Below are 12,933 nucleotides of genomic sequence, written 5' to 3'. Positions count from 1 at the left end.
CAGAGGGACAAGTTCCTGTTTACTTTTGCACCTCAAATCGGTGTTGGCAAGCACACTAAGCGTTCGGTGTTGTCAACCATTGCACGGTGCTATGATCCTATGGGATTGATTGGACCCACATTGACCAGAGCGAAAATCATCATGCAGCGCATGTGGAGAGACAAGCTGCATTGGGATGAAAGTCTTCCTCAGCCACTGGAATCGGCTTGGACTGAGTTTTGCAAGGACTTCGCTACTGTGGGTAACGCTACATTTCCGCGTTATATACTTCAACCTAAGGCAAGGTTTGAGTTGCATGCCTTTTGTGATGCCAGCCTCCAGGCCTATGGGGCTTGTATCTACGCTCGTTCGTTTAGGGATACCGCCGATGAGGTACATTTGCTTTGCTCGAAGGCTAGAGTTGCACCATTGAAAACCCTCACGGTGCCTAAGCTTGAGCTATGTGCAGCGTTCCTGTTAGCCAATTTACTTCGCGAAATTAGGAAAATCGATACCTTCGACTGCCCGATCCATTGCTGGTCGGATTCAACTGTGGTACTGTCTTGGTTGCGAGAGGAGCCATCCAAATTCAACGTGTTTGTGTCTAACAAGATTTCCGCAATACAGCAACTTACGAGGGGCATGGATTGGCGCTATGTACCAACTGAAATGAACCCGGCTGACATTCTTTCAAAGGGAGCAGCGCCTCAGGAGCTCTTGCAGTCTAGGTTGTGGATGAATGGACCTTCTTTCTTGCAAGGCGAAAGAAGTAACTGGCCTGAACGTTGTTCGCCCGAACTCAGTCTTCCGGAAATTAGGCATCGAGTATTGCTGTCGTCTGAGCGTGTCGACATCTCGCTTTCGTTTAAGCACATTAACTCATTCGGAGTCATGATGCGCATTTTCGGATATGTTCATAAGTTCGTCAGCAAGAAAAGGTCACTTGATCTCTCGTCTGAAGACCTTCGCAAAGGATCGCACTTGTTGTGTCGCATCGTTCAACGCGCCCACCTTCATCCCGAGTACCGTGCTCTGCGGAAGGGGAACTGTGTGGAGTCCTCCAGCAGCATTATATCTCTCTCGCCTTTCATAGATGACGTTGGTTTGATTCGTGTTGGTGGTCGCTTGCGGCACTCAACTCTTGGCTTCGATGCACGCCACCCAATAATTGACGTTCGCCATCATCATGCACTTTCATCGGAAGCATCACCATGCTGGGCCGCAGTCTCTACTGGGATCTATTCGCTTGCAGTTCTGGCCCATCGGCGGCATGAAAACTGTTGCTCGAGCGTTGCGGAAATGCATCATCTGCTGCAGGTCCAGACCTCGTCTTGTGGAACACATAATGGCTGACCTACCGAAGGATCGAGTGCAGGATTCGCCTGCATTCAGCGTCACTGGAATCGATTACTGTGGTCCCTTCTATTACAAGCCAGATGGCCGCACTCGAACGCCTACAAAATGCTACATCAGCGTCTTCATCTGTTTTGCAACAAAGGCCGTTTGGTTGGAATTAGTGAAGGACCTCACAACTGCTGGATTTTTGAGTGCCCTCAAACGCTTCGTTGCCACGCGCGGCATACCCCGATGCATTGGAGGACCTTCGGCGGCTGTTTATGAGCGAGAAGCATCGTGATGCAGTTCATAATCATTGCATCAACAATGGCTTCAATTGGAAGTTTATCCCGCCTCGCTCACCCCACTTCGGGGGCTTGTGGGAGGCAGCAGTGAAGATGGCCAAGCAGCATTTATATCGCTCCCTGGGATCGTCACTCTTTGGTTTTGACGAGCTGCGGACATTGGTCTGCCAAATCCAGGCTGTAATAAATTCTCGTCCTCTTCTCGCAATTTCAGAAAACCCTGAAGATCTTGGCGTCCTTACACCAGGACATTTTCTAATTGGTCGTCCGCTGATGGAGTTTCCCGAGCCAGATGTTACAAATCTGAACTTTAACAGACTAGATTGCTGGCAAAGAGTCGCCTGTGCTCAGCAGATCTTTTGGAAGCGTTGGAGTGAGGAGTATTTGACTCTGCTACAACAACGTGCCAAATGGCGCACACCGCAGCCATCGATCCAAGTCAACGACATCGTCTGTATAAAGGACGAAAACTTGCCGCCGTTGAAGTGGCCATTAGCACGGGTGATCGACATCATCGCTGGAGCTGATGGCACTGTGCGAGTTGCCGTCCTGAGAACACCGTCTGGAACCACTCGTCGAGCTGTCAACAAGCTGTGCGTCCTACCCGTTGAGGATCCTGTTAAAAGCCCTAGTCTTTCAACGGGGGGAGTATGTTCGGAGCAGCAGCCGATAATAGTTCTTCTTAATATCATATAGTCATACATCATCTCTTATACTGCTTATACTTGTCGCTCTCTCAGTACGCTCCCGTACACACGCACATATGCTAGTACTGCTTATAGTGCATTGCTTCGCCCTGTTCTCGGTTCAGTCCAAAGATTCGTCGAACGCATCGCATCGAGTCGTAGTTCACGGCCACGGCCTCAAACCATTTGTAACCCGTCGTGAAAATAAAACCCATTTGTAAACTTAACCAACGGAGTAAATTATTGTAAATGTGGAGTCAGAGTTGCCGAAAAAGCTCGGCAGCTTCCAACAGCACTAAAAATCCATATCCTGCACTCCCACTTAGACTTTTTTCCGACAAACCTAGGGGACGTTAGGGACGAACACGGAGAGAGATTTCACTAACTATTAAAAGCTATGGAACGACGGTATCAAGGTGTTTGCATTGAGAATATTTTGGGCGATAAGGGAATCTGATTCGAATGACAGAGGAAGACAACCACAAAACTTAAATTATTTTAAGAACAGTAAAAAGCAGTAGAAAACCAAATTTATCACATACGTTTAAAAACTTGTAGCAACATAACAAAAAAAAAAACGAAAAACACAACGAAAAAAAGTAACTGTCAACAACATTTAATGCCAAAGGAACACGTTCAGGTACCAAAAATTCAACCCATTTCCGTTTTCTTTGTTCCCAATCTGCAGTAGGGCCCGCAACCTTCCAAAAAGTATTTTTTGTCTATTTTTTCGTTTTTGTAGGTTTGGTTAACGAATTATAGCCCCACCGTCTTGTAACGAACCATGTTTCTAGCCGTTTCTCGTCACAAACGGCGTAGAGTCAGCGCATCCACGCTGGCTGGAGACAATAATCGAACTGATATCCCCAGAGCTAACGAACCATGGCTCTAGCCACGGTTCTCCACAAATAGCGGTGTGTCAGCACCTGCGGAAAATAAAACCACACTGACCCACTAACAATTGTGAACGAAGCACCAAGTTTCGACCAACTTACCACGCCCCACAATTAATGTCACCAATAATCATAAGTAAGCAATAAACAATTATTTCCGGGTCTCAGGTGCGATCGCCAGCTGCATAAAAGGGCCAAGATCGGCCGAAAGAGTAAGCAGTCCATCAGCCCGAACACAAGACACTGCACTAGGCAGTCCATCTGACCACACCCAAGACACTGCACTAGGCAGTCCATCAGTCCGAACACAAGACACTGCACTAGGCAGTCCATCTGACCACACCCAAGACACTGCACTAGGCAGTCCATCTTTTGTTGTCTTTTCTTCGAGTTTGCACTGTTCCCTTATTGGTATTTGTGTTTTTGTTTGTGAGTATTGATGAGTGCACGGCCGTAAGCTGATTTTGGGCATTCCAGCCTTAAACAATGCATAATTAATGCGTCTATCTAAAAAAAACGAGAAGGAACGTGTGAGTCGTTTCTGGGGACACGACTCTACTTATACCCGTACTCAGTCAGTATATACAGCTTATGATTTTGTAGAATTTTGGAAAAAAAAAAAAAATTTTACATTTTACATTTTTTTGCTACATCTGCTATCTACATCTACATATACAATGTCTATTCTACATCTAACATGTAGATTGTACGTGTTCCATTTAGATTCTACATCTCCTCCGCTAGGGGTTGCTCGCGCACTGAACGCGGCAGAGTGTGCGAGCGAGAAAGAGAATCAGTAGCGTCAGCAGCGCTGGAGAAGGAGAGGGAACCAACAGAAAATTCATTTCTTCATTCTGGCTATAATTATGATCCGATCTGATTCAGATTCGGCAATCTGGTAGATATGGTTATTTTCTACGATACTGCGCTTTCAGTTTTATCGTATCTTTAAAATTGTGGCTGCCACAGATTTTCGTTCTTTGTGGGGGCGGAAGGGGGCGGGGCGAAATTTTGAAATACACTTGTAGCAGTGTGATATCACATGAGTCTGGTAAACAAATTTGGTTGCCCTAGCTCTTATAGTCTCTGAGATCCAGGCGTCAAACAAGACGGACAGACGGTCAGACGGACAGACGGACAGACAGACATGGCTCTATCGACTCGGCTATTGATGCTGATCAAGAATATATATACTTTATGGGGTCGGAAACGTTTCCTTCTCTGCGTTACACACATCCACTTTTACCACAAATCTAATATACCCCTTAACTCTTTTTTGAGTACGGGTATAAAAATGTATGCCGTTAGTTATGGACACAGAGAGAGATTTCGCCAACAATTAAAAGTTATGGAACGACGGTATCAAGGTGTTTGCAATGAGAATATGTTGGGCGACTATGTGTGGACTCTCACAAGGGAATCTGATTTGAATGACAAAGGAAGACAGCCACAAAACTTAAATTATTTTAAGAACAGTAACAAGCAGTAGAAAACCAAATTTATCACATACGTTTAAAAACTTGTAGCAACATAACACCAAATAAAAACGAAAAACACAACGAAAAAAAGTAACTGTCAACAACATTTAATGCCTAAGGAACACGTTCAGGTACCAAAAATTTAACCCCTTTTTGGGTTGCTTTGTTCCCAATCGGCAGTTGGACCTGCAACCTTCCAAAAATAATCTTTTGTCTATTTTTCATTTTTTTAGGTTTGGTTAACGAATTATAGCTCCACCGTGTCTCCATACATATTAATGAACCATACCGTAAACGACGCCTAATTAATGCGTCTTGTAACGAACCATGGCTCTCGCCATGGCTCGCCACAAACAGCGGAGTGTCAGCGCATCCACGCTGTTCAGAAACAAGTATACATCGTGGCTCTGGCCACGGTTCTTTACAAATAGCGGTGTGTCAGCACCTCCGGAAAATAAAATAGTCTTAAGCAACGCACGCAATTACAAAAATTTAGAATTCTCGATCAACAACTCAACCCATTCTTCATTATTTCGCAATTAGCGAAGACAGTACGAAATTTTCGGTCACCCTCTTCTTGGCGATATTTTGCAACCACTCGGCCTCGAATCATCGACCTACCATTCAGCTATGCAGAGTTAGCAAAACCTCATTTCTAAACCCAATTTCCAACTGCAGCCCGCACCTACTTCGATGCAGTCTCAGCAAAACACTTTCCTCACACCCACTGACCCACAATTATTGTCATCCAATAATCATAAGTTAGCGATAATTAATTATTTCTGGGTCAAAGACAGACCGTGGAAAATCACGGCCTCAGGTGCGATCGCCAGCTGCATAAAAGAGCCAAGATCGGCCGAAGAAGCAGGCAGTCCATCAACCCGAGCACACGACACTGCACTAGACAGTCCATCAGCCCGAACCCAAGACACTGCACTAGGCAGTCCATCAGCCCGAACCCAAGACACTACACTTGGCAGTCCCTCAGCCCGAACGCAAGACACTGCACTAGGCAGCCCACAGCAGAACTAGCAAGACAAGCAGGTCTCGAATCGTAAGCAAACCAAGACAATAAAAGCATTAATAATAAACAAAACAACACAAGCTATCGAGTCATAAAATTTCCCACCTTGCCTACTGCTCTTGCCTACTTTTCGTCCCGCCTTTGTTAATAAATCTTTAAACGCCACCAAATTTATTTTTCGGTCTATTTTTTTTAATTAGAAAAACTATTCTAATTTTTCATGGATAGCCAAAAAGGGGGCTGGTCCAGTCCCATAAGTCACGGTGTTAAGCGTGTATCATTTCAGGGATTCAGATGGGTCTCTTCTCCACACTATCAACTGAGACTGCCTATCCGCTTCATTCACCATGGCGATAAATCTTTTTTACATCGGCAGTCAGGGCGAACCTGTGCACACGGAAGCGGAGCAGCGTTGAGTATAACTCCTCTTGAATAGTCGGTCTAATTTAAACGGCAGCCTTACTTCAAACCGACCTGATGGCAATACCTGAGTCGTATTCAGAAAGTGATTTTCACATAACGTGTGCTCAGGCGAAATAATTTGCTTTGGAGATGGCATTTCTTCCGGTGACCAGAAGTTTTGCAAGGTCCTATCAATGGAAACTAACAACTCTTCACTGCAACTCAAACTGTTTGCAGTTTTGGAAACATATTTTCCCGAAACAACCCAGCCAAGAAGGGTCTTCTGAAGAGTTGGATAGTCAGGACCTTGCTGGATTTGACCAACAGCTAATAGCTCAAAGAATGATTCAGTTCCAATCAGCATGTCTATTCTTTGTGACTTGTACAAATAGGGATCTGCTAGTGGTATGTTCTCTGGGATTTTCCAATCAGTTACATTAACTAACTGGTCAGGGTGATAACCTGAAATTGATTTCAGGATACAAAATTCAAAGGAGAACTCACTACCATTTATGCGCGACTTCACCACAGTGTGTATTTTATTCTTAATTTGAGAATTGGATTCACCAATACCAAGCAAGGTAATACACGATCCCCCGCCCCGCCAAATGTGTTCAATCGACGTAGCTAAAACCCGCCAAGCGGGGGGGAGGTGCCGTTGGGGCGGGGCACGCGAGACATACACACGGCAGCGCGCCGCACGCGCCTTTTAAAAAATTAATACAAAAGGACGCAGACTTTGTGAACCGCGCGGGGGGGGCGGGGGCGGTTGTGCGACTTGCTTGGCATGACTTTTTCTTGCCTTGGCTTTGTCGACTCTTCCGCAGACAAATGCTGGTATCGACGATTTAAAACTTTTTCAAAGTCGGACCAAAGCGGCAACTTTTCGAAGTCAAACTGTTCTTCCCAATTCTGTCTAGTCACTGGGTCGACTCTGTTTAAAACGAGATGAATGAGCATTGCACTCGAAATCTTCGTATCGTCTCCTATCGATAGTAATGAACCATAGATCGATAGCACTGTATCGACCAGGCTCCTTAGGGACGATGCGGACTGTTGGGAGATTTTTGGAAGATTAAACAGAGAGAGATTTGGTTCGAAAATATTAGACACTCGTTATCGTATACTCGCTTAAGGCTGGCCATGGCCTTTGCATAATTGGTCTCGGTGACTTGGAACGCTTTTATTGTTCCTAATGCTTCATTAGAGAGGCATGAAATTAAATGATTAAATTTTTCAATCACCGGTACTATCATCATTATGAACAAGAGTCTCAAAAAGTTAAAAAAATTTTTAAACTCCGAATATTTACCAATAAATTTTGGTAAGGACAATTTCGGAAGTTGGGGCACAAGTTGGGGCCGTAGAAGCTGATACCCAGGGCGTCGTATCAATTGTAAGCTTCAAGGCATCGATAAGCGACATTATCTTTGCCTTGGTTGCAATGGCCATTTCTTCCAGCTCGGCACCAAATTCATCTTTGCAGAATTCAGAACATCGAGTCTGCATTGTAGTTCTGTGAATTGCATTGGAATCGATCCACCCTCTAATCGATACTCTAAGCGGCGAATGTTTTTGACTCGGTTTCGGAGCTTACTTTTTAAGTCATCGAGAACAGACTTATTTTCTTGTGCCATTTTACTATTTATAATCTACGCGACGACAAACAATATTTTGTAGATAAATAAATAATAAATGTTCAAACAAGAACGAAAATCGAGAACGACAATAATTGGATGTCGAGGCACGAGGTGTATAGTTGGGTGCAAGTGACAGCCAAAAACAATATACCCTCACACTGTAGGTTAGCGCGTCACTTTCAAAGTGTTTGTAGGAGGGTGGATGGAGGCACGCTGGAATGTTCCCAAAGACCGTATGTCCCAGTAAAGTAGGCGGGAGGTGCTTCGATGTATGGATGTATGTATATTTGTATATGATGCGGCTAGGCTGGTTCGGGGGTGGAACGAGACTGCAATAGCGCAGTCGCTCCGTACGGGGGGTAGAAGGAGACTCCAAAACTATGTATTTTGGCAGCTTAATGCTAGCGCCAGTGCTGGGTAGTCGAGTGGATCGTGACTGAGCAGCGCGAGAGCGAAAGGCACGAGAGAGAGAGAGAGCGAGCCAACAGTCCGCTGTTAGCAACACCGTCAACAGACTGTTAACTCTGCTATGTTAACAGCGCTGCTGCCCTGAACATCCTCCCCCCCCCTTGCAGGATTGCAATAAAGGCTGCGGATCCGGGCTGACGAAAGCGGTGTCCGAAATGGGATGAAGGAGCTGTAGACGGCGCTGAAGGTGGGCCGGGTCGACGTCGAGTGTGCTTGTTGCACATAGTCCATGTGCAGCAACGTGTGGTGTTTCCGGTTACACACCTTACACCGATCGCCGCTTCGGCAATCCTGGCCGGAGTGCTGGTGAGCCAGGCAATTGGTGCAGTAGCTGAAGTGGAGGACAGCTTGGAGCCTCCTTTCGGAATCCAGGCGGAGAAAGCGGTGGCATTTCCGTAGCGGATGGATTTCCGAGCAGACTCGGCATTGGTAGGACTCAGTACCTCGGGAACGTCTGCTCTCCACGGTGCGATCGAAACGGGATCGAGAAGCCATGTCTGGATGTGGAAGGCTAGGGCGAAATGAAAAATTCGAAGACGCATTAGGAGTTAGCTTGGAACGGATTACGGGCGCATTTAGGACATTGGAAGCCACTCTGGAAATTTGACTTGAAAAGGATGCAACCTGATGGCTAGCCGTATTGGACACGGGACCAGTGAGCACCCAACCAAAAATGGTTTCTTGCCCTAGGAGAGGAAGAATATCGGATGGAAGAATATCGGCTCCAATTAGGACATCGATTGGTGAGTTCTCGCAAAACGTAGGATCCGCCAATGGAAGGCTTGGCAAGTCTTTCAATAAACTTTGCGAGATCGGATGCAACGGAAGATTTCTTTGCCAATTCCGGAATAACGTAGGTTGCGGCGTTTAATTGTAAACCCGGCTTAGTCGGAGAGCGAATGGAAAACTGACAGAGATTATTGGACTGAGCGGATAATGTCTGATTGAGGCTCGAGATCTGTGTCTGGATGCGTTGGAATGGCAATTTAATCGTGTTGAAAAGGCGTTCCGTAATAAACGTTGCCTCGGAGCCCGAGTCGATCAGAGCGCGGGCGCGGAAGTTGGTTCCCAGGTGGCAAATATTAATGATTGCTGTGGCTAGAAGGACAGAACTTGTGCCGGAAGCGAAATACGTCTGAACATTAGTCGGAGGTTCGGAAGACCTTGAATTTTGTGCGTCAGGTACTTGCCGGCTGACGTCTGGCCAAGCTGTTGAACTGAGTACGGATGTGGAATTGGTATGTCCAACTGGATTGCTACGATGGAGAAGCGTGTGGTGCCGGCCCCCACAAGTGATGCAATTGTGGGTGCTTTGGCATTCTCGAAGTTGATGGCCTTTTGCGAAGCAGTTTAAACAAAGCTGCTTCTGCTTAATGCAGCTGGAACGAGCATCAACGGTCATTTGCAGGAAGTGAGGGCATAGTCGTATCGGGTGATTCTCTTCGGAACAGAGATCACATGTTATCTTGCTTGGATTAGCGCTGTTGTGGAACGAGTGCGCCGTCCTTGGAACAGGACTGCCTTGAGAACGGAGCGGATTGGACTGGCTTCGGGAGGATGGCGGATTCTGACTGGCCTTGGCGGGTGGCGGATTCGGAGCGCCTTGGGAAGTAGAGGGGTCGCTCTCGATAGCCTCGAGCGTCAGATATCGCTGGGTGAGGAAGTAGTCGATTTCCTTCCAGGGCGGCACCTCCTTTTTATCCGTTACGGACGCTACCCACAAAGCCCGGCTCAACTTCGGCAATTTGGAGGCACAGATAGTCACGAGGAGACTATCCCAATTGTCGGTGCAGACGTTGGAGTGAGCAAGGGCGGTTAGGACCCCTTGCATCGTGCTCTGGAGCTCTTTCAAAGCCCGACTGGTCTCGGAAACGACGCGAGGCAGAAAGAGGAGAATATTGATCTGGTTGGTCACCAGGAGCCGATTATTTTCATAACGGTTTCGGAGGGCCGACCATGCCGACTCGAACCCATCGTTTGTGAGTGGGGACGTCTCGACTATGGCCTTCGGATCGCCACTCGTCTTAGCGGCGAGATGATATAATTTCTCTACCGGAGACAGCCTCGAATTATTTATGTAGATTGCCGTAAATAAGTCTCGGAAAGTAGGCCAGCGGACGTAATCTCCTGTGAAGACCTCGATGTCGCAGGGGGGCAGTCGACAGCCATGCTGGTAGGTTTGAGGTGCAGACGGATGGACTGCGGTTTGGGCCAGCTGAGCGTTGAGGTCAGCTAGGCACTGTTCGAATGCCCCATAGCATTCGCCGTACCCCTCTCGGATGTCAGCTTGGGTTTCTGGATCCTCGTCAGCCATCACCGCGGAGCAGGCCTTGTACTCGGCCTCGACGTCCATCCACATGCTGAGGATTTGGCCTCGGCGGACCTCGGACAGAGGGGCGGATGGTGCGGCGGTTATGCGCTCTGCCAGGTGGGACAGTCGGCCAATGGCGGCGAGCAATTTGGTCCGTGCGACAGAGGGTGCGGATGGAGTCATTGTGATGCAGTGGCGAGAGCGGACGGGACTACTGACGAAAGCGCCTTTTTGCGTCAGAACTGGAACCTTGAGGGTGACGGGAGACGGAAAGAGAATTGATTTGGTTCTTGCAGCAGGGCTACTACTGGCTGCTCTCGGAGTGAGGGGCGACTTGGTTTTCTGTGTCGGCGTAGTTCCGGAGGCGGAAGAGGTGCGTAGCCGTCTTGGAGAGGTCACAGACAAAAGCTTGTTGCTATCTTTGTGGCCTGTTGGCATATTACGAACTCACACACGCACCGAAAATCGGGTTCGGAAGTCTTGTAGGGACAGAAGACTGGTCTGAGTAGAATTCACACGGGTCGCGCCATGAAATAAATATTTGTTCTGAAATATAACTCACTTGCGGAAGGCTGACAGGAAAAAGGCCTCGAGCTAGCTGGAATGCAATAATCAGGTCGACTCGGATTGTTTGAGATCACCTTTAGGTGGGAGTTCCCAAACAAGGAGTGACCTTATATTGTGCCGAGCTGAGGAGAGGAACGATCACACTGGTGGCAATATTTCGGAAATATTGTTAGAGCGGTGCTCCTCCGTTTACCCCTTTGGCGCGGTCGTGAGCAGAACTGTTTTATTTACGGATGGAAGGCGAACGGAATGGTATTTATATCCTCGATATCTTGTTGGAATGGGCGATAGTTTACTCTGTATGTTGGTTTGGATCGAAAAAATACAGATAAATCTAGTAGCCGTATGCGTTACCGACAGTTGCAGTCAAGAATATAACTGCGGATTGGGCGGTGGAAAACTATCGGGAGAAATACCGAAGAAAAACAGAACACATTAAAAAAAGATGACGAAAAAGTTTAAATTATAAATCGTGGATCGTTCAATTTATTTCTTGTAGTGTCCTTGTGTTTGCTTGGAAATTGTAAGACGAGAATAAGTTTTTTTTTTGTAATTTATTATATTTTCGGTCGAACGCAAGACTCGGTTACGATACCGATATTTTTGGATTGCGCCACCTCTGATGCACGGAACAAAAAAAACAACAACAAAGGACCGAAACACCAATTTGCCAATTGGCAGTGGAAATTGCCAAATAATTACTATAAGTGCGCCGTGCCTTGGTCGCGAGTAATTTATTTGGAAAGTGGAGGATGCTGGAGTTGGGGTAGCGATCGTGAAAAGTGGCTAGAGTGCACGAATTGTACGGAATCGCGAATTTTATATTAAAATTGGCACTTGCGCGGAGTATGTATGTAGTGTATGGAGCGCGGTATTTTTCTACGGGGAGTGGTATTTTTATGGTATGTGCGTTATGTGTATATGTATGTAAATAATTGGCGATATGGATATATATGTTGCCGCCAACTATGGAAATAAATATGTGTATATAGATGTCGGAATAAAAACACTTAATAATTGTTGGGGTGGGTTTTTATTCTGTTAGCACTTAGATGTGTATCTAAGTATGTTCGTCTATTTATTACGGAAGCCGCTCTTATGGGCTGGAATGTATGTACATATGCTCGGAATGCAATTGTATTTACTGAGGCTGGATTATGGGGATTTATTTTGTTTTAATTCAAAGTGTCGAAAGCGGATGCACAGACAGATGGAATTAGAGAACTACCGTAGCACTGGTAGTTGGAGTCGAAGTAACGAGAAACGCCGGAATTGCCGATAATATTGCGCTGGCGAAAAGGAAAGCGACACAGAAACTGGATAGCACTGGATGAACAGATATGTATATAAGGATATATATACATAACAGATATGTATATAAGGATATATATACATAAGTCGCGGAACTCGGACTTGGCGGGGAATAAACAACTCGCACTCGGAATCGATTTGGGAAGACGAAATAGTACTTATCTTTGGAACGTAGCTATGTAATCCACCGATGCTTGAAGGTTGGACTCCTCCTTATGGGGAAGGCGAAGATCCGGCTCGAAGGACCAATGTTTGTAGGAGGGTGGATGGAGGCTCGCTGGAATGTTCCCAAAGACCGTATGTCCCAGTAAAGTAGGCGGGAGGTGCTTCGATGTATGTATATTTGTATATGATGCGGCTAGGCTGGTTCGGGGGTGGAACGAGACTGCAATAGCGCAGTCGCTCCGTACGGGGGGTAGAAGGAGACTCCAAAACTATGTATTTTGGCAGCTTAATGCTAGCGCCAGTGCTGGGGAGTCGAGTGGATCGTGACTGAGCAGCGCGAGAGCGAAAGGCACGAGAGAGAGAGAGAGC

At 46.6% G+C, this 12,933-nt stretch overlaps 2 protein-coding genes across 3 annotated transcripts; one reads left to right on the top strand and one right to left on the bottom strand.

The window, feature by feature from the left end:
• Positions 1-1,162: 1,162 nt before the first annotated feature.
• On the top strand, positions 1,163-2,547 carry LOC121404388. The gene is made up of 2 exons (XM_041593724.1): positions 1,163-1,377; positions 1,613-2,547. Exons 1-2 carry the CDS (start codon positions 1,166-1,168, stop codon positions 2,313-2,315), a joined length of 915 nt encoding a protein of 304 aa, XP_041449658.1. The 5' UTR covers positions 1,163-1,165; the 3' UTR covers positions 2,316-2,547.
• Positions 2,548-8,173: 5,626 nt separating this feature from the next.
• LOC121404386 lies at positions 8,174-12,730 on the bottom strand. Of its 2 annotated transcripts, none has more exons than XM_041593722.1 (2): positions 12,317-12,730; positions 8,174-8,721 (listed from the first exon to the last, which is right to left on the bottom strand). In XM_041593722.1, exons 1-2 carry the CDS (start codon positions 12,450-12,452, stop codon positions 8,270-8,272), a joined length of 588 nt encoding a protein of 195 aa, XP_041449656.1. In that variant the 5' UTR covers positions 12,453-12,730; the 3' UTR covers positions 8,174-8,269. The 2 variants fall into 2 exon arrangements, 1 of the variants encoding a protein (XP_041449656.1); XR_005967951.1 differs by lacking the exon at positions 12,317-12,730 and adding an exon at positions 11,084-11,163 and having other exon boundaries at positions 8,636-8,721.
• Between the last annotated feature and the right edge of the window lie 203 nt (positions 12,731-12,933).

Source organism: Drosophila obscura, unplaced genomic scaffold (genome assembly GCF_018151105.1).
Source record: "Drosophila obscura isolate BZ-5 IFL unplaced genomic scaffold, ASM1815110v1 contig_198, whole genome shotgun sequence".
Classification (NCBI taxonomy): Eukaryota; Metazoa; Arthropoda; class Insecta; order Diptera; family Drosophilidae; genus Drosophila; species Drosophila obscura.
The sequence above is the reverse complement of the archived record's forward strand: the minus strand, read 5'-3'. Positions and strand labels throughout refer to the sequence as shown.